Source organism: Centroberyx affinis, unplaced genomic scaffold (genome assembly GCF_046629955.1).
Source record: "Centroberyx affinis isolate AG114_WGS23_722 - 3 ecotype Tasmania unplaced genomic scaffold, CSIRO-AGI_Caff_v1 ptg008230l_1, whole genome shotgun sequence".
Lineage (NCBI taxonomy): Eukaryota > Metazoa > Chordata > Actinopteri > Beryciformes > Berycidae > Centroberyx > Centroberyx affinis.
Genome location: NW_027284094.1, coordinates 1 through 25,138, shown reverse-complemented (window position 1 = coordinate 25,138; position 25,138 = coordinate 1). Strand labels below are relative to the sequence as shown.

The window sequence follows — 25,138 nt, the reverse complement described above, 5'->3', positions numbered from 1 at the left end:
TATCACGTATCAAATTGTGAAACCCGTATCTCGTATCGAATCGTGAACCTTGTATCTCGTATCGAATCGTGAACCTCATATCACGTATCAAATCATGAACCCTGTATCGTGTATCGAATCGTGAACCCTGTATCGAATCGTGAAACCCATATCTCGTATCGAATCGTGAACCTCGTATCGAGCATCGAAGCGTGAACCTCGTATCGTGTATCAAATCGTGAACCCCGTATCATGTATCGAATCGTGAACCCCGTATCGCACCATGAAACCTGCATTGTGTATCGAATCGTGAACCCCGTATCGAATCGTGAACCTCGTATCACTTATCGCATCATGAACCCTGTATCGCATCATGAAACCTGCATCGCGTATCGCGAACCTCGAATTGTGAACCCCATATCTCGTATCGAATCGTGAACCTCATATCATGTATCGAATCGTGAACCCCGTATCGAATCGTGAACCTCGTATCACTTATCGCATCATGAACCCTGTATCGCGTATCAAATCATGAACCCTGTATCGCATCATGAAACCTGCATCGCGTATCGCGAACCTCGAATTGTGAACCCCATATCTCGTATCGAATCGTGAACCTCATATCATGTATCGAATCGTGAACCCCGTATCGCACCATGAAACCTGCATCGCGTATCGAATCGTGAACCCCGTATCGAATCGTGAACCTCGTATCACTTATCGCATCATGAACCCTGTATCGCGTATCGAATCATGAACCCTGTATCGCGTATCGCATCATGAAACCTGCATCGCATATCGCGAACCTCGTATCGAGTATCGAATCGTGAACCTCATATCATGTATCGTATCGTGAACCTTGTATCACGTATTGAATCGTGAACCCCATATCTCGTATCGAATTGTGAACCTCATATCATGTATTGAATCGTGAACCTCGTATCACGTATTGAATCGTGAACCCCATATCGCATGTCAAATCAAATCGTGAACCCCATATCTCGTATCGAATCGTGAACCCCGTATCTCGTAACAAATCGTGAACCCCATATCTCATATCGAATTGTGAACCTCGTATCACGTATTGAATCGCGAACCCCATATCGCATGTCAAATCGCATCGTGAGATAAGCATATCGTCCCATTCTTAATGGCCCAAGGTGAAGCTTGAATTACGCCCCACACTGCAAATACCCATACACAGTGCAGGTGATATGCCCAAACATAGTATATACTGGCAGATCATCTAGCTTGAAATGAAGCGAATAATATTGGAACTATTCACTAATCGAGGGTGCAGGTGGTACACCGATAAACATAATTCATTCTAATAGTAGATCATGGTTTTGTACTATGATCACACAGATATATATTATCACACTTAGCTGTACGTCAGTTTATAGTAGGACTCACCTATGCAGACAGCAGGCGGTATGCCCACACACAGCACATACTGGTAGATCATGAAGATGGACAGGAAGAGGCAGTATTTGGGCCAGATCTTGGCAATAGCTGCCCGGCGACGCCTCACCATGATGGCGACCAACCAGCAGCCATGGATTATCACCAGGAAGTTCATCCGCTGTCCAATCACATTCACTGTCAGCAGGAAGCAGATCTTTTGAGTGGACAGAGGGGGAATGTTTTGAGAAAATTATAAAAACAGATTGAATAAACAGGTAGAGATTAAATAATAACAATAATAATAATAGTTATAATTATAATGACCAAATGGTTGGGTTCATGGATGGCTACATAGGTGAATAACTTAATTAATAATAATTAATTAATTAATATTAATGAATCATTAATATGTTATTACTTAATATAATTACTTCATGTAATTAACAATTGAAGGAACAAACACTGATGAATTATCTATATATTGATTTTTAATTAGTATTCCACCTAAATGTATGTTTCAGTGTTGACTGGCTTTGAATTGTATATGAATATATTTTTTGCATTTTTTTATATTAATGTATATTAATGTAATTTAGTGTATATTAATGTCATTCAACATTTATCATGTATGTGTTATGTACAGTATGTCAGGTGTGGACCCCAGGAAGATTGGCTGATTGCCACGGCGTCAGCTAATGGGGATCCTTAAATAAACAAATAAAAAAATTAACAAATGAACACATGGCTCATTGAATCAAACTTAGGCTTGGGCCGATATTCGATAATATTGAATATCGCGATATTCTGCAGTATCAAATACCGCAGGATGCTGCCTCCGATGCCTTAGAAGCATTTCTGGGGGCGTTTCTCCTGATTTGAATTGCTATCACTGTTGCTTTCAGTCCAAACTTGTAAAAGGTGTAGATGATGACGTATTTGTGGAGTGGTTGTGATCAACTGTGTCTCCATCAATAATCAAATTATTACTGAATTATCTCCTAGTCCAAAAAAGCCCCTATTCAACGATTGAATTGCCACTGTGGAAGAATTGTGTATGTATATGCTGTGCACCGCCAGACCTGTAGGTGTCACTGCAGCCTGGTTGTATGTAAGATTCTACTTCCTCTATAAGCTCCACCCCCCCAAGCACCTCTGCAACCCTCATGATAAAATAGATATGGCCAATCTATTATCGAAGAGAACAAGGAACCGCTGAATCCCTTAGCTCCTTACATGGGTTCCGCTAACCTACCTTACCTTTATCCTAGGGCTGGGCGATAATTCAATATTATCGTTTATCATCTTTCAGTGGAATCATATCGTGATGATATGAAGATATTTTAATATCGTGACACACATTTCTGCTGTCTAAATTGATGATGACAAGCAAATTTTACTTAAAAACTCTCATAAAATGAGGTATGGTAGGAATATTATTTGAATATTTCTGTTTTGTTTGACATCACACCTATCATCACCATTCGGTTCAATGAGATGAACATTAATTTGATTATTTAACGTGATTTTGCATACATGAACCATATTATGATATATATTGATATCAAGAAAAATCCTTATGATTATCATATTGATTTCAAACATATCGCCCAGTCCTACTTTATCTTATCTGTACATAGATTTCCCTTGCTCCATTTCCCATTCGTTGTATACTATTTTTAGAGTATAGTTTGTTTTGATTTTCTTCTTCATTTTATTTTCATGATTTCATTTCTTGTAAAAGCTACGCCTCAAAGAGGGGGGAATGTGGAAGAATTGTGTATGTATATGCTGTGCGCTGCCAGACCTGTAGGTGTCACTGCAGGCTGGTTGTATGTAAGATTCTACTTCTATACTTCTATAAGCTCCACCCCGAAGCAAGTATAAATACTGATCGGTATCTAGTGTCCGGTGAGAGAGATTCATTTAGTTGCTAAGAATCAACAGCAGTCCACTGAGTGGTTCTTGAAGGGTTCCACGACACCACCTACCTCCAGTCCAAACTTATAGAAGGTGTAGTTGAGAAGGTACTTGAGGCAGGGTATCAGGCCTTGGTCTAGATTGTCCCTGGTGGCGGAGTGGAACAGAGTGGGGATGGCGGGAGGAGAGCGCTGCAGCTGGCGGTAGTGGTGAGCCTGGTGACGGTACACTGTCGCCTCAAACACCAACAGCATCAGCACTATTAAATGGTTCTGGAAAGGAAATTGTAGGGGACTAATTGCAGTAAAAGCAGTGGAATAGTATGGAGGACCACAAGTGTCATGGAAATAGTAATAAAGCATTTCATTAATTAATAACTAATTGTACAATAAAAATAGCCATTAATAAATTTGTTTACAAATTAATTTGTAAACAAACAATAGGAAAAGGAAAAGCAGCGGGGAAATGGAAATGCAAATGGAAAGGAAATTGACTTTTTAAAATCTCTGTATTCTTAATTCAATTTGTGAATCCAGTTATTTATTTCTCTTTTTAAACTGCATTTTCAAATAGATTTTTAAATTCCAATATTTATTTATGAATTCATAAATGTGTTTTTAAATGATGTACTTATTGACTGTTTTATGGTTGTTTTTGTAAATCCCTTTTTAATTTGAAATATTTATTGATGGATTAATATTTCATTTGCAAATTCTTTTTGTAATTCCTCTTTTTATTGCCCATTAAAATATCAAATAATGAATTACTTTGTAATTTACTCTATTTATTCATAGATTCATAAATTAATTCGTAAACAAATTTATTAATGCTTATTTTTATTGTACAATTAGTTATTAATTAATGAAATGCTTTATTACTATTTCTGTGACACGTGTGGTCCTCCATAATTAGAGGCTACAGACTACACATAGTACAAGTCTACCCTATGTAATACTTATACATACATTGGGTTTTTACATTCATAACTATACCTTGCATTAACCCAGTGCAGTAGCATCCTTACTGAAGCCAGAACAGTTAGCTGCATCGTCCGGATCCTTGCATAGAGTTCTATTGCTAATAGGAAACATACAGTATATTGACTATACCTTGCTGTATCCCAGTACTGTGGCATCTTTCCTGAAGCCAAACCAGTTAGCCGGATCCACTGGCCCCTTATACAGAGTAGAGTTCATCATCTCCTCTGGTGAGAGGTTGGTTGCATTAGCCAGAGGCTGGGAGGAAAAGAGGGAGGGGGGCAGAGAAACTTATTCATCTTCAATTTAAAAGGTGCAATAAGTACGTAATATATCTGCAGGGGGTTGATATATATCGAGGTTGATATAGATATTGATTATATCATGTTGACAAAGCAGTATTATTATTCCAGTATTTTTTTTTTTTTCAATTTTACTTCATAGTCAAATAAATATACATTAAACAATCAAATAACAAAAACAAAATTAAAGAAAATACCCTCCTGTAGGTATCCTCAGTTCAATTCTGCTGCTAAACTATAACGCAGACAGCCATCTCCCACATTAAATTAACCCATTAACTCCCAATAATCTATTTTAAAAGATCATAACCTCCTACTCATTGGCCAGGGACTGGGGTGGAATAGGAGGAAAAGAAACATAAAATTAAATTGTTTAAAGCAGCACAATCCCAGTGAGAAACAGTGTAAAATAACAATAATTATAAAAATAATAAATATAGACGCAATCGGCCATTAGTGGCATCCAAATGATTTGACAGTGAGAATATAAGCTTCTACATCACAAAGATACAAATAGGTTTTGCATAAAATTCAAAATAGCGAAAAAAACTATCATTGTGAAAATGAAATGTGTATCGGATAGATGAATTCGTCTTGAGCCAAGGAATGTGAGGGAAAAAATAAATGATTCCAGACTTTACGGTTGAGAAGCTATTGGCCAAAATGTAAAGCTGCTTGTTATAGCGCCACCATCTGGCCGATAGGTGTAATTTTTGTTACCTATTTTCAAAGTTTGTTAAATTTTGAAACCTATCCACCAAATTTGGTTGCAGACTGACTTGAGGACTGAGGTACAGATCATTTTAGGGCAGAAGAAGAAGAAAAAGAAGAAGTCTAGCAAAAACTATACACAATAGGATTTCAGCCTCTAATAATAATTGGCCAATAGCTTGTTCAGCCCACATTGGACTCTCAAAAACAAAATATCATTTGGTAACAGTTTAGAATAATGACAGTTCATTAGACTTAACAAACTGCGGGTTACTGATGAATTAAACAACAATAATATGTTATTATAAATATATGTAACTGAGTAGTGCATCAGGATTTTCACTCTGAGGTGAACCACTCCTTTAAGAGAGACTATAAAGACTAAAATGGGTCTAAAATAGCCCAGCATGGAAAAACTTAACGACAGCCTGTTGTCTTGTAAACAACTTTAATTGCAGAGGTTGCAAAATAAATCCGTAACATCAGAGAGGGGACAATCAGCAGCTAGCTGTTAGCAACACCACAGGAGCTAGACAAACTACGGCTTGGGGTGTGTGTGTGTGGTGTGTGTCTGTGTGTTTAACAGCTATTACCAACACTGCAGGAGTTACCAAGGCCTCGTGCAACCTCAGCACAAAAGTGTGAAAGAATTAACCTAATTAAGCAGTTGTCTTTAATATGTGTGTGTGTGTGTGTGACTATGTCTAGGTGTGTCTTTGCTTATGTCTGACTGTGTGTGTGTGTGTGTGTGTATGTGTTTGCATGGTTGCTACCTCCACAGCTCTGTGCCACAAGTTGGCATATGACTTACAAAAATATAAGTTTCGGACACAGACGTGTGTGTCTTACCCGACTACAGTTGCTGGAGTATTCGACGGGGCTGACGACACTGAGCTGGTACAGCATCTTACAGACGATGATGACACACACCCAGACGGTGGACAGGCAGGAAGCCATGGGCCTGAAGCGGCCGTACGGCATCGCCAGCGACCACAGCACCACCAAGACCAGGTTCATCACCGACGGCTGGGGAGAGACGGGGACGGGTGAGAGGAGAGGACGGGATTTAGTTCATAATGCTCACACACACACACACACACACACTGCTTAATAAATTCAAGAGTGGTTCTGTGAACAACAGGGTGAAGTGGGGGGGGGGATAAATAAAAAATAAATACATAAACGTTCCAGGCTGGATTTAAACCCAGGAGCTGTTCTGAAGGCACGGGGTGGCCCTACTCCTACTCCTTATTAGATATATCATGTCATAAAAAAATGTAAATGTATACCAAAATTATCCTGTAATATCATTGAGTGATGAGCAGAGGTGGAGGCCAAATCAGCCAAGAAGGTCCAGGTCAAAGGCTAGAGCAACTGGACTGAATGGACCATCCCTGATGTTGTTAACATTTATATCTAAATGTTCAATAAATTTTACTTGACTCATGCCAATATGACTTCTTTCAAGAAGTCATCATAAAACAACGAAGAAAACTCAGTCTTCTTCCCATTACTAGTGTTAGCTAGCGTACACAAAATCTAACAAACAATTTGACTGTTAAAGAATCACCATATAGCATAAATGAAGCATCATTTAGGGCATTAGTAACACAAAAGACTAAGCCTGTTAATGCTGTGAGTCTAATGTTAAGATTACACCTAGTTGCTTTGGAAATTAATATAACGTTAAGAACATGAAGTTTGGTGCATTCCATTTGAACTGGGAAGTCGGAATTTCCGAGTTCCCAGTGGGAAATTTCAACTGGAACGCCCCCTGAAGTCGGATTTCCGACTCGGAAAGTCGGAAGAACCTCACCAACCCTGACCTCAAAATCCAAGATGGCTGCTCCGTCTCTGTCTCATTAAATCAGTCGTACCCAGAGTACTGCCCAACTTCTATCTGTGGACATGTTGCTACGGTGTTTGTATGCGCAAAATACCGTGTAATGCGTTGTTATCAACTGGTATTGCTAACAATGGCTAACCTGGCTAGAGCAAACCCCACTTCCCCCACCCCGTGAAATAAAAAAAACTAATTGGTTTTCCGACTTGTTGTACTGGAACGCAGTCAACTCGGGTGTGACGTCATTCCCAGCTCAGACTTCCGAGGTAAATGGAATGCAACAAAATTCAGAGCTAACATTAGCTAACTTTATGAATAGGTGAACCATGTCAGCATTTCATTAGGACCCTCTAGAGTCTTTCATGTAGCGAATGCCCCACCCCTTATACACACACAAACCTCTCCACAATACCCTTCCCCCTGCCTTTACCTCTCCGAGGGCGACCCAGACGGTGAAGAAGGCCACCATCTTGAGGATGTGGAGCTCCAGCAGCCTCCAGAGAAACACCTGGACCTTGGTAAGAATGTCAGAGAACCTTCTGGAAAGAACCAGCAACCTGTCCATCACCAGACCCCACTTACTGGGCATCAACTCTTCTGAGGAGAGCGGGAGGGGAGAGGAGGGAGGGAATAAGGGAGAGGGAGGGACGGGAGAGAAAACAGAGATGGAAATCAAGAGAGGAAGGATCAATCTGGAGAGCAGAAGAGAGATTTTGAGGTTCTGGAGTGTGATCACACGTAAACGTACAAAATGTACAAAGCTCAAGACAATCAAAAGTCAGTTAAAAAGAAAATTCACATAGTTTTAGATGAAACAAACTTGTGTCAGCTTCACTCTATTTGACCTTCTGAATTCTGATACTTTGAATTGTAGACGAAAAATATGTTCACCCCAGTATTTCCAAACACTGTAAATGTAAATGAACCTTTTACATACTCTAAATCCATGTGAAAATCAGGTTTAGCCAACACAAACGTGTCAAAATGTCATGAGGTTTGTTACAGTGGAAACAGGCTGAAACCCCCAATAAATCTGGATTAAAGAGGGCATGCATTTCCAATTTGCGATATTTAATTAATAATACTTAATAATTTAAGTAGTTCAGTTGACAAGTATTTTTTAAGTCTGGAAGCCTTTGTTAGATCATAGACACTACTCTATAATTCTTAATGGCTCTTGTAGCATGAACATCAATGCTAGGATCATGTGCTTTTTTCCAAATGTATTTATTTTTTCCAGTTAAAGCTGCATTAAGCAAGATGTTTATGTAAAAACCCCAAAGTCACAACCAGAGTTTGCTATGTAGTTACATTGTATTGGTCCGGTTGGTTTCACATTGCCTAATATCAAACGGATCTATTGGACAGATATTTTGTTGGCAGTACAAAAAAATCTAACTAGAATGGCACTCAGAGTGTTTTCACATTATAATGCTACACTTTTCCATTGAACGACCCTGTAGTATTCTGGGGGACTTTTAATTTGACGACGCAGTCTTCTATTATGCGTCTGAGGTACTTCTACTCCGGGGCAGCCGATAGGTTTTTCTCTATCTAGTGACATTTTGATTTGTCATAAATATACTTTGGCTTGTAATATATATAGATATATATATGTAAGAAGCACCCAAGTCCACATGGCATGTTCACGTCTTTGAAAATGATCCGTACACAGCAAAAAGTTCATAAAATCCATACCAAACGATGCAGGTGCGAAAGTTACCTAAATCACAAAGTGTGGCTCCAACAGAGAAGAGTGTCTCATGCCATAGATTCACCTCTTTACCCAGATTAAATTCTGGTGTCGGTATGGGCACTGGTGGAAAATTTCTCCGCACAGGAAATGATGGATCAAAACTTAAGAGTGAAATCCAAATTTGTCTCCTAAACAGCAGCGAGCGAGCGCATTGTCCAGAGAAAGCTGGACTCACCAATGATGGCTGAACCCCTTCACCACCTCCACCCCACCACACACTAAGAAGAGGACATTTAGTTTTTGCACTGTGGCAGCTTTGGCAGCAGGAGAAAACTGTTTGAATTTAGGAAAATCTGAATGACTTCAATACCCAAAAGTCCTGCAAGGTGATGTCAATAGTTTCCAATAAAGTAGGTCAGACACCAGATTTCAGAGTGAAAAAGTCCAGTAAATCATTGTTAACTGTGAACAATGATGTTAAAGCCTACCATCAGCCCAGCACTGGATTTGCTCTTCTTTGGACGTAACATATTGTCCAACTCAAAAATGTTAGAAAGGTAAGAAATAACCTTTCTTTTTTTTGTCTTTTACCTTCATCCTCGGATTCGTCATCTATATCAGTCACCAGGTCTTCCTCTTCAAAGCCCGCCCCCACACCACGAGCACAGCCAATCCCCTCAGCCTTATGGCTGCTCTTCTTCCTGGGAAGAAAATTACAAATATTCCTATAGTATTACCACAGGGACTTAACATGTCTATGGTACTCAATAGTGAGTTTAGAGTGAGTGAGTATCATTCATTCATGGGTTTCAATTTGGGAAATCTGTACGCAATACATAAATAGATCATATAATATATTGATTTTCTATTTCTTTATTGTGTATAGATACAGTCACAAGTCAAAATAGTGCATTTCAACAAAAGAGAAAAAGCTAAAAAGAATATATAAATGTTAAAAACTAATATTACAAATTGCACGTGTATGTTGTGTATATGCATTGTTACCTGTGTATAGGTGTAACATGCTCCAGATCAGTGATTCTCATGAAAGGCTTGTGGAAGTAGTGTAGCTGCAGGATACAGGCCAGCAGGAAGAAGCCGGGGATCAGAATACTGGTGAAGAGCTCAGATAGAGCGAACGTCTCCAGACCAATATCTCCCAACCTGGGGAGTTGGGAGGTAGGGGGTTCAGAGTTACATGGCACTGTTATCTACAATGCCTTCAGAAAGCAGTCAACCTCCACCGCCGAGCTGTTTGTGGCTACCAAGATGAAGCTAGTGGCCACAGAGCAGGGAAGTCATAGCAACAACAACGATGGAGGAAAGCAGTAAAGTCTGTTGGCGCATTGTAGAGCAAATCATTGTCAGAGAGGAAAATCTCTGAGATAATGAGATAAATCAATCGGTCATTTTTGCCCCTTTTGAAACTTTTGAAACTTCAACTGTGTTGGAAAAGGCTGAAATGGAGCAGTTCTGGCCACCTCGCTGTGTGTTATGTGGACATACCAATGTACAAGAACTGTCGCAACTTCATCTTAAGAGCAAATTTGTCTGTAAATTATTGTCAAGATACCTTTCAGAGTAGGAAGTGGGGTAAAAAAAGTGTCAAACTGTGTTTCACCAGGAAGGGTGGGGAATCGGGGATCTATGCTGCGGACGTAACTCCGGATCTGTAAGAACCTAAAAAAATGATGTCTGGGGAGACCAAACTTAAATGATAATTGCTCAAACGTAGTAAATGTGTTGTCAATGTAGAGATCTCTGAATCATTTAATACCAAGACTTGACCATGTTGAGAAAACACTATCAACCATAGATGAGGGAAAAGCCGGGTTTGAGGCTACCGGAGCGGAAAAAGAGGTTGTCTGAAACCCAAAGTGGTGTCTAAATTGATTCCAGATCTTCAATGTTGTTTTGACACATATATTTTTGGTGAAGGAGGAGTAAGGGCCTGCAACTTCTTGGAGTAGTGCTCTTCAAGAAAACTTTAATTGATGCAATAAAAAACGTGTTTCAGCAAGGTCGGGGGTTATGTGGACATACAAACTTCACTGGTATTTCGACTGACATGAGGGTGAGTAGATAATGAGTGAATTTTCATTTTGTAGCGAACTATTCCTTTAAGGTACATCCAAATTCCTTTGAATGCCCTTGAGAGTCCTCTACATTCCTCTTTTAAACAGCGAGGAAGGTGCCAAGCTAGATTTTAAGAAAATGAAAAGCCGGGAGGAGCTTCAAGTCGGTCCAGATTTTGACAACAAGCTTTAGAAAAGAAGTGAAAACAGCAACACAGCTGCCTGCTGTGTGGATATTGGTCATTATGTCTCAAGGAAATCTCCACATAGCACATGGTAGTTTCAGGATTGGTTACAGGGTCTGAAATCACTTTATACCCCTTTTCCACCAACATAGAATGGGTTCCGTTCCGGTTTGCGCACCTAATTTTGAACCGTTCGGAGCATTTCGACCAAAAATAAATTGGTTCGGAACCCGAAAAGTTGGTTCCCAGCTGGAACCAAAAAATAGCAGGTTTTCAAGTGCGAACCGTGACGACATCAGTGGGCGTGTCATATTCTACAGGTATAATAACAGAACAAAAGCTTGCAGGTAATCAATGCGATCCGCCATCTTGCTACTACTGTTTACTTCCGGTGTGCATTGTGCAACTCCCTCCGTTGATGACGCATCCTTGATTACAATGGTTCAGCTCAAAACTGGTGGAAACGCGGGCCGGTTCGCTAGATAGCACCAAGGTTCCAAGAATCCTGAACGGAACCGGTTCAAGAAACAGAGCTAATTTGGTGGAAAAGGGGTGTTAGTACAGGTTTAAGCAAGCTTCATGTTTGAACGTACTGTTCTTCAGTGAAACCAGTGAAGTTCCTCCAATAGCCAGGGAAGTCTTCAAACTGGTAGGTGTAGACGGAGATCAACACCAACATGGTGTAAGCCACAACCAGCCACCAGAAGACCTTCAGCAGCCTCCTCCAGAGAGAGTAGTACACCTAGGGAAGATAAAGAAGTTACTTAGAAGAGCGTCACGACAGATTTCTGACTGAACTTGTTAAACTTCACCATTATTTAATTTACAAAAAGTTAACACAATTAGAGAATGTAGAAGAATGACTGTTTTGATCATAGTTTCACTGTTATCTCTCTACCTACAATACAGATAGTCATGGAATTCTGAACAAAATCATATCTGACAATAAAAATATTCTCAGATTTGGGTCCGAAAGACAAAATCTCATGAAATGGGGGTCCGTGGCTCTAATGTGGACTAAATTAGGGTCCTTGATATGAAAAAGGTTGAGAATCACTGTTGTATACAACCACCTTGTGCATACATGAAAAGCTGTATATTCGTGTGTGTGTGTGTGTGTGTGTCTGTGTCTGTGTCTGTGTGGTATATACCACTATTGTCACATCAAAACCTTGTTAACCTGATTATTCAAATTTTTGAGATGTTTTCTCTGTTTAAATTTGATATTGTTCATTTGTCAAGTTTGTAATGGTATGTTTTTGCTCTGTAATGTTTAAAATCAGAGTAATGGTGTGGAGGTCATGGTTATTTTATGATGAAATAGTGAATTATCAGCAAAATTACAAGGGGTGCCAATAGTTCTGACCGCACATGTACCAATCTCTCTACTATTACATCTATCTCTTGGGTTCAGTCATTTAGTTAAAAGGTTATGTTAATGTAATGAATGAGCTGCATATTGTAATGTCCAAGTTTTTATTAAATTGGATGGTGTAACAACGCATTATGTAATAACACCGCATTATGTAATAACACAACAAAATGTAATACATTTTCACTTCATTATGTAATAACACCTGCATTTTGTAATAATCTGCCGCATTTTGTAATACACAGCTTGAACGCAATATGTAATAAATTTCCCCACATTTTGTAAAAAATTATTACATATTGCAGTGTGTGTGTGTGTGTGTGTGTGTCTCCTGACATTTGTGTGTACCATTACTTAGGTGTTTGTGTCAGTATAACACTCAGTGTCATGCAGTTTCTCTGTCTCTATGAACCCTCAAGTACAGTTTCTATTAAGCTAAGGAATACAGTGACACTTAATGTAGTTTTGACCAATGAAAGATACTAATCTACTGAACTAATAGTATCTTTTTAAAATGAATTTTGAGTCAGTATGATTCATGCTAGAATGTATAAATAAACATTGTTGTTATAATGTTTTAACGATTTTTATGAATGAAGACATCCATTTTGGTTGGTTATTACATAATGCACCATATTATTAAATTTTCATCAAAAAAAAAAGTGCAACTCCCGTATTTTGTAATAACCACCGCAATATGTAATAATTTATTACAAAATACGGGGAAATTTATTACATATTGCGTTCAGGCTGTGTATTACAAAATGCGTCAGATTATTACAAAATGCGGGTGTTATTACATAATGAAGTGAAAATTTATTACATTTTGTCGTGTTATTACATAATGCAGTGTTACTGCAGACTCGAGTCCAAATTTGATGACTTTAGACTCAACTTGACAAAATCAAAAAAGACTTGCAACTCGACTTGGACTTTAACACCAATGACTCATGACTTCACTTGGACTTGAGCCTTTTGACTTGAAAAGACTTGATACCTTCCCCCAAACCCAAAGATTAAAAAGTATGTTATTTAAAAAGTGTGCCACGAATCAATTCATTTCCCTTCATTTCCTGAATCAACTAACGTTAACGCTATTCATTCCCAGCAAGTCGACACTTCATTTCCCAGATCCACTTTGTTTGAACCAATCTGACAGCATCCAATCAAGTTGTAGGAGAGAACCATGAAGAAGTAATGTTACGTTACTGACACTTGACTACTTGGGACTGACTTGGGACTTGTCAGTCTTGACTTGGGACTTGACTCAGGACTTGCCTGTCTTGACTTGGGACTTGACTTGGGACTTGAGTGCAAAGACTTGAGACTTACTTGTGACTTGCAAAACAATGACTTGGTCCCACCTCTGGTATTCATACCTGATAGAGACAGAGGCAGAGCAGGAACAGCAGCATGTAGACTATCTTGTATCCGACGAGCTTGCCAGCAAAGGAGACCATGATGAACATCCCTCCACAGACATAGATCCAGTACTTGGCGTAAGTGCTCATCACCATGCCTCCCAGGACCTTTAGCACTGATTCATTACCAGCATTCTCTCCTGTAGAGAGAGAGAGGAAGGGGGGATGCAGAAACACAGAGAGGAAGAGAGAAAGAGAGAGAGAGAATGTCAAATGAAGAGAAGAAGTTTCCAATAAAATTCATGGCAAGAAAGACCGTAATGCAGGTATCGGCAACCATGTGCCATAGAGCAGTGGTTCTCAATGTGGGGTCCGGGGACCACCAGGGGTCCTTGAGGGGGTTCCAGAGGGACCCCAGCAAATTTCTGAGTTGTTGAACTTCAGCATTATTTCATTTACAAGAAGTTAACACAATTAGAGAATGTAGAAGAATGACTGTTTTGATCATAGTTTATCTCTCTACCTGCAATGCAGATTGTCATGGAATTCTGGACAAAATCATATCTAACAATAAAGATATTCTCAGATTTGGGTTCAAGAGACAAAATCTCATCAAATGGGGGTCCGTGGCACTACTGTGTACTAAATTAGGGGTCCTTGATATGAAAAAGGTTGAGAATCAGTGCCATAGAGTATTCAAGGTTTTCATTCCAACCAAAGACTACACCGTCTGATTTCACGGATTAGCATATCTTCAACCATTTTGGAAACATTTTTCCCATGGTGGAGAGATTTTTTCCTCTCTATGGATTAGGTCCAATGACTAGGACTTCTGTTCTATCATCATTTAACTTGAGAACAACAATTTTATATCATTCAGACAATTCTCCAGTGAGCTGAGAGAGTGGGACAATGAAATATACAGCTGGATATCATCAGCATAGCTAGAAACTTTCCACCACGTCTTTTCTTTTCTCATCTCTTTTACATAAAGGAAGCAAATGTAACAACAGAAAATTTTCTCTCGGATAGATAAGGTTTAAGCCATTTTATGTATACATGTAGATCGCAAATCTCTTTTATTATATTTTATTATAGAAATGACAATACTACTTCTTCCTCGATTTTACGACTACTCACCGGGTGAGTTCTACCAGGGAGTTTCTCTGTAATAGTATAAATTATCTTGAGGCTTCACCCTTCAAATGATGATCATATTGAGGATGACATATATAGTTAATGAGGTTTCTATACTTAATAATGCAGTTTGCTTAACCGGTGATCATTCTGTCCTCATGTAGACGTGGTTGCGTAGAGGAAACATTAAATATTGGATTTCTGTTGACAGTTTCTTGATCAGAGAATGTGTGATCCTTTGGGATAAGCTCTCTAAGTATAACTATAACACTAAATGTTATAGTTATGGAAAAGTTCTCCTTATGTGATTGAGCATTATGTATTTGGTCAACAGTATTTTTACTGAACTTCAGCTTTTACAGGTTTAGAAGTGATTGTTTTGCTCTCAGCACACTTGTTTTGTTGGAATGTAAACACATTTGGGTGACAATCCGATGAGGTAAGCACTTCAATATGGTAGCAATGTCTCTGTTTTCTGTGTCTTCAATAGAAAGGCTAGTTTTGGCTAGATTTACAAGACTGTAAACTAATGACATATACCATGTTTTTACACCAAAACCTTTGCTGTCTCAATACAAGGTGTTGCTAAAAGAAATTAGAGGTGTTGTCTGTATCCACGACTGTCAAGGAAAGCACAGTTACATTATTTGCCAAGACTCTCACAGTTGGCAAGCATGTAACTAGCACCAAGCTGGTTTTCACTTGTTTAGGGTTTGGAATGGGCAGTGGTGGTCGGATGCAGTCATTTTTTCCATGAGTGGCTTTTCACCTTGCACCATGACCTGCTAAAGGAATGTTGGCTTTTAATATGCATGTTGATAATCTGTTGAAAAAGCTTAGGCCTAAACTGGGCTTTTTCTTCCGTTTAAAAAAATGTTTTCCATTTGAAGACAGGGAAAGAAAATTGTGCAAAGCTCATTTCTATGCATGCAACTTCATCCCTACTTAAAAAACTGGATTCTGCATATCACGCTGCATTACGCTTTGTAACAAGTGCAGGCTCACGCATTCACCATTGCATTTTATATGAATCCCTAGGATGGTCATAAAAATACATGTTGCTATTTATTGTCAAGACATTGCTAGGAAAACTGCCTACTTATATCTCCAGCCTTTTATCCTATCATACCAGCAACTATAACACTAGATCTACTAATCGGATTCTTTGAAATGTCCCCAGGGTGCACTCAGAGCTTGGTAAAACCGCTTTCTCCTTTTATGCACCTTGGGTATGGAATGAGTTGCAAAATACCATTACCTAAGAAGCACTCCCTTCTTTGAATACCTTTAAAGGTCTTTTACAAACTGCCCTGAAGGAAAAATGTGTGGTGTTACGGATATCGATGGTATGGCCTGTATGCTTCTCTTCCCTTACTTTTTCCCTTGTGTAGCTTTTATGTATTATATGTGTTCTACCATGTGAGATTGTTTTTTTTTTTAATGTGAAAATGTTTAAGCTGCCATCTTGACCAGGACTCCCAGGAAGAAGACTTCCTGTATCTCAATGGGACGTTCCTGGCTAAATAAAGGATAAATAAATAAAAATTATGGAAAACTTATGGATGCCAAGGTTAGAAGTAACAAATTACCCTCTTTACTGTAACTGTGTAGCTTTTGAGCATTTTTGAAGTTTGGAATTTAACTTTTACCTAAGAACCTTTGACTGAAGCGTTATATTTTGCTGTATTTGAAATCCATAACAGAGTACAAATCTGTAGGCTGTCCATAAGCATTGATTGTAATCTGTATCAAACATGACCTCCCAAAAATGTATTGATTGCTATATACTGGACAGTATTACAGTGTCTGATTTCTTGAAAGTCCTACACACAAACAACAGGCATGGCTGTCATGTATGGCAGTGGTTCTCAACGTGGGGTCTGGGGACCACCAGGGGTCCTTGAGAGGATTCCAGGGGGTCCCCAGCAAATTGCTGAATTGTTAAACTTCAGCATTATTTCATTTACAAGAAGTTAACACAACTAGAGAATGTAGAAGAATTATTGTATTGATCATAGTGTCACTGTTATCTCTCTACCTACAATACAGATAGTCATACATTTCTGGACAAAATCATATCAAACAATAAAAATATTCTCAGATTTGGGATCAAATGGCCCTAATGTGGACTAAATTAGGGGTCCTTGATAGGTTGAGAATCACTGTTGTATGGCATCCTAAATAATTAAAGGCCTTCAACTTATTCAGTGGGGATGAAAGGAAGTTGTTCAAGTGTGTTTAACACACTGATGGAAAGGTTACTTTCAAAATGTAATCTTTTATAGATTACTGATTAATTTGATGAGAACATTTGCAGCGTCATTACGTCCACATTTTGAGAAGGGGAAGGTGTGTATGTGTGTACATGCTTTGTGAGTGAGTGTGTGTGTGTGTGTGTGTGTGTGTGTGTGTACCTACCTCCTGTAGTGACTTCCTGCAGTGGAGTGGCCATTTTCCTTTTCCGGCTGAAATTTTCCTTCACTGATTGACGCAGCAACAGCCAGAAGGTTAAAGTGAACAGCAGCTGGATGAAAGATGAAAGAGAGAGACAGAGAAACAAAAAAAAAAGAGGGGGAGAGAGGATTCACTTCCAGTCCACTTCTGAACTGCTGAGTCAGCGGTTTCAAGCCGTACCATTAGCTTGCAGTCCTTGAGGGGGTTCCAGGGGGTCCTCAGCAAATTGATGAAGTGTTAAACTTCAGCGTTATTTAATTTACTACAAGAAGTTAATGCAATTAGAGAATGTAGAAGAATGACTATTTTGATCATAGTTTCACTGTTATGATAAAAATATTGTCAGATTTGGATCTGAGAGACAAAATCTCATCAAATGGGGGTCCATGGCTCTAATGTAGACTCAATTAGGGTCCTTGATATGAAAAAGGTTGAGAATCACTGACCTAGAGGCTACATTGTCATGTTTATAATATAGTCTGTGCTACATTTATTCTTAGTAACCTTGTATGTACTTTTTAATCTTTATATTTTTGTACTTTGTCTTGTTTCACGTGTACAAATGTGCTCTTTTTATGTTTATGATTTATGATTTTAGTGTTTTTAATTACACTACTGCAAGCATAAATTACTAAAGTCAAGTCAAGTCAACCTGCAGACACCCTGTAGGCCTATAGAACCCCAATTTGTTATATTCTATTTTTGCTTATATCCTTTTTTCCCCTGTTATATCTTATTACTGCTAGCTGCTGCAATGACCCAATCTCCCCATGGGAATCAGTGAAGTTTAATGTTATCGTACCATAGCTCCCAGTCTGAGGCAGGGATACTGGGCTCTGTCCAGGCCCAGCTGTCTGAGGCTCATGGTTCCTACGGTGGTGGGTAGCTCAGGCTGGAGCTCCATGGCCCAGACATACTGCAGACAGCACAGAGCCAGGCCGTACAGCAGGATGAAGGGAGAGCACAGCGTGGCTGCATGCCGTCTGGAAGAAGATGGACAGCACAGTTAACTAACTTAATTAACCGTTAACTAATGTGTAATTTACTAATGGTATTCATGTTAACTAAGGTATTAATTTATTCATTATTTACTAGTTTATAAAGATGACTATTTTTTTTTTTGACCAAATTTTTATTAATTTTCAACGAAAAACTGCAGACATACAATCAGTTAAAAAGGTAAACATAACATAGCAGAAATATGATGTGCAAAAAAGGTTGACATTTTATACTAAGTACAGCTTAGAAAAAATAAATAAATACATAAAAATAACAAATTAAAAATAGTAATAGACAGAAATTAAAATAAATAAATTATATAAAGATGACTATTAAATAATGTATAAATTAATATCTTAGTTAACATGAACACCATTAGTAAATGATTACCAGACACATTAGTTAACTGTTAATTAAGGGTTACTTAACGCTTAATAAGCATTAACTAATCCTTAATTAATGTACCCTTATTAAACTGTTACTGATTAAATGAATGCATTAAATGAACTAAAACATTCACATTTAAAGTCAATCAGGTTTGCCATCAGATTCCTGAACTGTCCCATTGCAACCAAAGCATCAAGCATGAGGGTTTGCTGAAATTCATTCCAGGTCTATGGAGCAGAAAATCTTCCTATGTCAGTACTAACCAGAGAAAAGTCATTCGATTACAGGGATTATTGGACAAAAAGTCTGTAAGTCTTTAAAGGAATAGTTCACCCAAAAATGAAAATTCTGTCATCATCTCCTCCCCCTCATGCCAGTTGAAACACAGGTGAAGTTTGTCCATATAACACACAGGGAGGCTGCCAGCACAACTCCATAGCAGCCTTCTCCAAAACAACTGAAGTCAGTGGGGACCAGTTCTTCAGAGTTCCAAAAAGACCTACAGTATATTTACACCATCATTTAGTGCAAATCTGAACTACAGCTGATTGATTTGCAACAAATAATGGTGTATAGGTCTTTCTATTCACAGTGTGATTGTTTGGCTGTTTTTGTTTTGGAACTCTAAAGAACAGGTCCCCATTGACTTCAGTTGTTTTGGAGAAGGCTGCTACCAAGTTGTGCTGGCAACCTCCCTGTGTGTTATATGGACTAACAAATTTCACCTGTGTTTCATTTGGCATGAGGGTGAGTACACGATGACAGAATTTTCATTTTTGGGTGAACTATTCCTTTAAGTGCAATCCTCAATATGGTAAATAGGATTAGCCAAAGAGGATGAAATAAATGTTGATAATATATTGGGCTGAACAAGAGAATATGGGATTAGCTCAAAATCATGCTCGTATGGCTTTAGTACTACCTGGCACGCAGCATCCATATGAGACAAGCCCAGAGCAGCAGCACAAAGGTCAGCCAGCTGTGGTAAGTAATGCTCCAAACCTGGACAACAGGGAAATGACACACAAACACAGGAACCCTTATGTATCACAATAAAATCAGTGACCAAATATTAGCTGTTAGTCTGTTTCATGGAGAGAATACAAGAATACAATGAGTGGAAAGCTGCCTAATAGTGCTGGTCAAAAAAGACAAAGCCTTGTTGCGCCTGTCATGGTCATTGCATATGTAAATTACATGTAAATCTCATTATTTTGCCCATATAATATTTATTCAGCAACAAATTGATGAATCATTAAACGTCAACATTATTTGATTTATAAGAACAACACAATTATAGAATGTAGAAGAATTACTATTTTGATCATAGTTTCACTGTTATCTCTCAGTACAGATAGTCATGGAATTCTGGACAAAATCATATCTAACAATAAAAAATATTCTCAGATTTGGGTCTGAGAGACAAAATCTCATCAAATGGGGGTCTGTGGCTCTAATGTGGACTAAATTAGGGGTCCTTGATTTGAATCACTGATCTAATACATAGTTATTAATACAGTTCTCCATCAAATTACATACATGTATAAAATTATAGTTATTATAGTAGTTACCATCATGGCTATGAGAGCACAGACATAGCTCTGTTGCATGACCATCCTGCCCAGCAGGCAGAAAGGATTTTCACTCTGTTGGCCACCGGGGGCGCCACTGACATCTGCAAAAATAAACAATAATGTCAGCATGAAGAACAGAACATACTTCTAAAACATATACCAACAAGTGAAAATTAACCATCTTTTTCCAAGTTGAAACGATCTTGAAAGGATGAATACCAGTGGTGAATACACACTTCAAGAAGTAGGTCACGTTGGAAGCTGACAGTGAATGAAGTCACACCGAGTAAGTGAATTGAAAAAAAACATATTCAAATGTTGAAAATATTCCTTTGAGGCATCATATGAACACATTTCTTTCAGCTCTAAGGACAGGACTGAGAAATATGTGGCGAAGTGGGGAGACTACTTGGAATACATTGTTAATGTGGACAGATCTTGAAGTAAAGCACATGCCATGTACATAATACTCACATACACAGCATGAGAACACATGAGAATTCATCTGTTGCTTGTAAATTAGATGAGATTATGGTGCATATTAATGTAGGAACATACATTTGATCTGTGTTTTGTTTTTTTCATTTATTTATTTATTTTTATTTATTTATTTTGGATTTATTATGATTATTATTATCATTATTATTATGTTATAGATGTATAGGAGTCATTTGATTTGTTGACCAGAATGTGACAATGTTTATACAAAAATTCAAATTTTTTTTTTTTTTCTGTATAGGATCTCACTATTACATAAAAAGACATCACCACATATACAAAACTCACACGTGTTTGTGTTGCTATTAGAGTTGTTCCGATACCGATACCAGTATCGGAAATGCCTCCTAAAATGCTGGATCGGGTATCGGCAAGTACGCGAGTCTGATATCACGTAATTTATTAGCCTAAAAAAAATCAACTTTAAAGTAGTTTCACCCGGATAAAACGGCCATTTTCTTGGAAATCTATACTTATATACTAAATTTATACTGTTACTGTACTATTTAAAATTTTAAATGTCTTTTATTTTACTAAATAGTGGCTGCATTTTAACAGCTTTTTAAAGGAATTGTTATTTATTCCTAGATTTATTTATTTATGTTCTTTTTCAGTTATGACTGACTGTCAAACTAGATAATAAAGTTCTATGGCATTCATTCTCTGTATGTATTTGTTCATGTTTTACAAAGGGTTTAACCTGAGCCAGGCCATACAACAATGATAGCAATCATATCACATCCATACAGGGTTAGTAGTATACAGCTGTTAAAAAATAATAATCATATATATATATTTTTTTTAACGCACTGGTATCGGATCAGCACTCGGTATCGGCTGATACGCAAGTTCAGGTATCGGAATCGGTATCGGGAAGGAAAAAATGGTATCGGAACATCTCTACTTGCTATACTTGTGAGGACCTTCACTGACTACATTGACTCTCTAACCCCTAACCTTAACCCTCTCCACTACATGCCTAACCCTAACCCTAACCCAAACCCAAACCCTAACCCTAACCCTTACTATAAGATTAACCCTAATTCTAATCTTAACCCTAAACCCAAGTCCTAATCCTAAACTAACTTTAGCTTTAACCCTTGCTGTAACCTAAAGCTAGCCCTAACCCACGTCTTAACCTTAAAGGAATACCAATTCACCCAATGGTAATGATAAAGTCAAAGATCAATTATATCAATGATGTCTGACGCAAGTAGAACATTTATTACCAAGATCTGGTTGACTCTCTCCGGCCATGGTCCCTCCTCTGCTGCTCTCCGTTCCCATAGACATGAGCATGAGCTAGAACACATAGACACACACACACACACACACACACACACACACACACACACACATTTTAAGTGTTATAAAGTCAAACTGTAAAGGATATACAGAAAAACGTTTAATCTAAATCAACAAAATAATAATGTTTGTGTGTTTGCATGCATAGTAGGGTTACACCAATACTATCAATATTATCATCATCATCATGATCATTATTACTATTATCATCATTATTATTATTATTATTATTATTATTATTATTATTATTATTATCATTATCATCTTGGGTTTCAATGGAGAGTTTTAGTGTCCCATGGTCTAAATGTTGTTTCAGAGGCTTTTCCACCCTGACAAGAATACAATTTTGGGGAAAACATTTTTGGACATTTTTGGCAGGAAAATGGTCAAAATATGGTATACCACCTTCAAAAACCCATATCGGTCGAACCCGACTGTATAGTTGCCATAGGGATATCTAGGGAGTGTTAACCTGCGTGTCGTCCTCACAGTCGTCCCTCTGTGGATTCCACGATCTTAGCTCCACCTTCTCCCCTCCTGACTCCTCCCCCTTCTCCTGCTGCTGCTGCTCCTCCTCCACCTGCTGAACATCAACACACTGTCTGCAAAAACCTCATGCAACCAAACTGAGACGTTTTCAGACATTGAGAAAAATGCAAGAGTCATTATGCGAGGGTTCGGCTTATTTGCAGGATCATGATATCTCTCTAGATCAGTGGTTCTCAACCTTTTTCATACCAAGGACCCCTAATTTAGTCCACATTAGAGCCACGGACCCCCCATCTGATGAGATTTTGCCTCTCAGACCCAAATCTGAGAATATTTTTATTGTTACAAATAATTTTGTCCAGAATTCCGTGACGATCTGTATTGTAGTTAGAGAGATAACAGAGAAACTATGATCAAAATAGTCATTCTTCTACATATATGTATGTCAAAACCTGAGTTAGAAAAGCTGATACACGCTTTCATTACCAACAGGTTAGACTATTGCAGTGGTCTTCTCTCCGGTCTCCCCAAAAAAACTCAGAACACAGTACACCAGTTCTTAGGTCACTGCATTGGCTTCCAGTGTGCCATAGAATTGATTTTAAAATTCTGCTGCTTATTCTGTCCATAAAGCGCTAAATGGCTTAGCTCCAAAATACATTTCTGACCTGCTCTTAGGATATGAGCCACCCAGACCTCTGAGGTCCTCTGGGACCGGTCTGTTAGTTGTTCCCAGGGTGAAAACTAAACCAGGTGAAGCTGCTTTTAGTAATTATGCTCCCAATTACTGGAATAAACTTCCAGAAGCACTGAGATGTTCCCACTGTCAGCTCTTTTAAAAGTCGGCTCAAAACATTCCTTTTCTCTGTGGCCTTCTGCTAAATCATCTGTATGTAGATGCAACAGGTGTTATCTTCATTTATTCCTTTTATTTCTTTTATTTTTGTTTTACCTATTTTATACAACATTATTCATAAATTGGCGTCACAACAGGATCCCAACAGGAGTCTAGAGGAACTCTGGTGAGTAGTTTCTCCGCTCTGACGGGATCCTCAAACCTGTATTGAGAATTGAAGGATTTCTTGAAGTTTATAATTGTAATTGTTTAGATGATCTGTGTATTGTTCTACAGGAACATTTACAAGTCCTATAGGGGCTGTGGGGCCTATAGGTGGGGGGGGTAAGACCACTGGAAAGACTCGAGGCTCCTTCGAAGAATCCTTCAAGATCTAAATTGATTTCCTTTTGAGAGGAAAAATTGAGGGAGTCACTCTCAGAGAAGTTATACTGACTTATAGTGACTGCTCAATATCTTTCTTTCTTTCGTTTTTAATGTCATTTTTTCTGTTTATGTGAAGCACATTGTATTTGCCTTGTGTATGAAATGTGCTATATAAATAAAGTTTGCCTTGCCTTGCCTTGCCTTTGCCTTACATTCACTAATTGTGTTGTTCTTGTAAATTAAATAATGTTGACGTTTAACGATTCATCAATTTGCTGGGGACCCCCTGGAACCCCCTCAAGGACCCCTGGTGGTCCCTGGACCCCACGTTGAGAACCACTGTTCTAGAGGACACCAATGGGCATGGTGGATATCTGTAATGGTGTAATGGTGAATAAAGCAGCCCCCCTCCCTCTTCCCTCCTCTCCCAGATGATTCATGGTGTTTCCTAACTTCTCCTCCTTGCAAGAAGCAACATGCCACTTGGCTGAGTGGGCCATAACACCATAAATCAGAGCCAAAGCCTTTGTCAACGATTGTTCCCAAACAAAGCCAACAATTATTTATAATTTAAACAGAGGACATCCTCTACTTGGAACTAGAATTGTGGACAGAAAGAATGGGAGTCGATATGCCAAACATCGAATCTCACATCAAAGTCTAAGAGCTCAACATCTGTGATGAACATCAGGTAAGTAGTATAAATATTTCACTACTATTCAGAGCTGGTGTGAAGCAACAGATACCTGGTCAGGTGTCCCGTGGCAACCTGTCTTGAGAACGGTTGCTATGGTAATGTAGAGAAAGAACAGTATGCCCGGGTTGACGTAAACCGGCCAATCATAATCGGAGTTGAGGTTGAGGTCATAGGGGGCGGAGCAGTTCCCTGGCTTGATGATGTCCTTCAGACCAAAGAGTCTAGAGAGAGAGAGAGAGAGAGAGCATTAAGTCTTATTAGCATTATGTCTTATTACAAGCATGGTCATAAGGCATTATGTATGCATGATAATTTGGTAAGACTTTACAATAAGGGTACATTAATTAAGGGTTAGTTAATGCTTAATAAGCATTAATTACTTAATTAACAGTTAACTAATATGTCTGGTAATAATTTACTAATGGTGTTCATGTTAACTAAGCTATTAATTTATACATTATTTAATAGTCATCTTTATAAACTATTAAATAATGTATAAATTAATAGCTTAGTTAACATGAACACCATTAGTAAATGATTACCAGACACATTAG

The 25,138-nt window shown here is 38.4% G+C and overlaps 1 protein-coding gene across 1 annotated transcript; it reads right to left on the bottom strand.

Annotated features, from left to right (window-relative positions):
- Positions 1-1,392: 1,392 nt before the first annotated feature.
- LOC139640039 (piezo-type mechanosensitive ion channel component 1-like) lies at positions 1,393-24,805 on the bottom strand (the record flags this gene model as incomplete). The annotated part of the gene is made up of 16 exons (XM_071514197.1): positions 1,393-1,597; positions 3,372-3,572; positions 4,410-4,535; positions 6,140-6,316; positions 7,564-7,730; positions 9,421-9,530; positions 9,835-9,993; positions 11,683-11,831; positions 13,841-14,022; positions 17,378-17,483; positions 18,216-18,396; positions 19,722-19,801; positions 20,371-20,474; positions 22,101-22,173; positions 22,649-22,756; positions 24,634-24,805. Coding segments are annotated over 16 exons (2,300 nt in total), but the record flags the coding sequence as incomplete, so codon positions are not given.
- Positions 24,806-25,138: the final 333 nt, after the last annotated feature.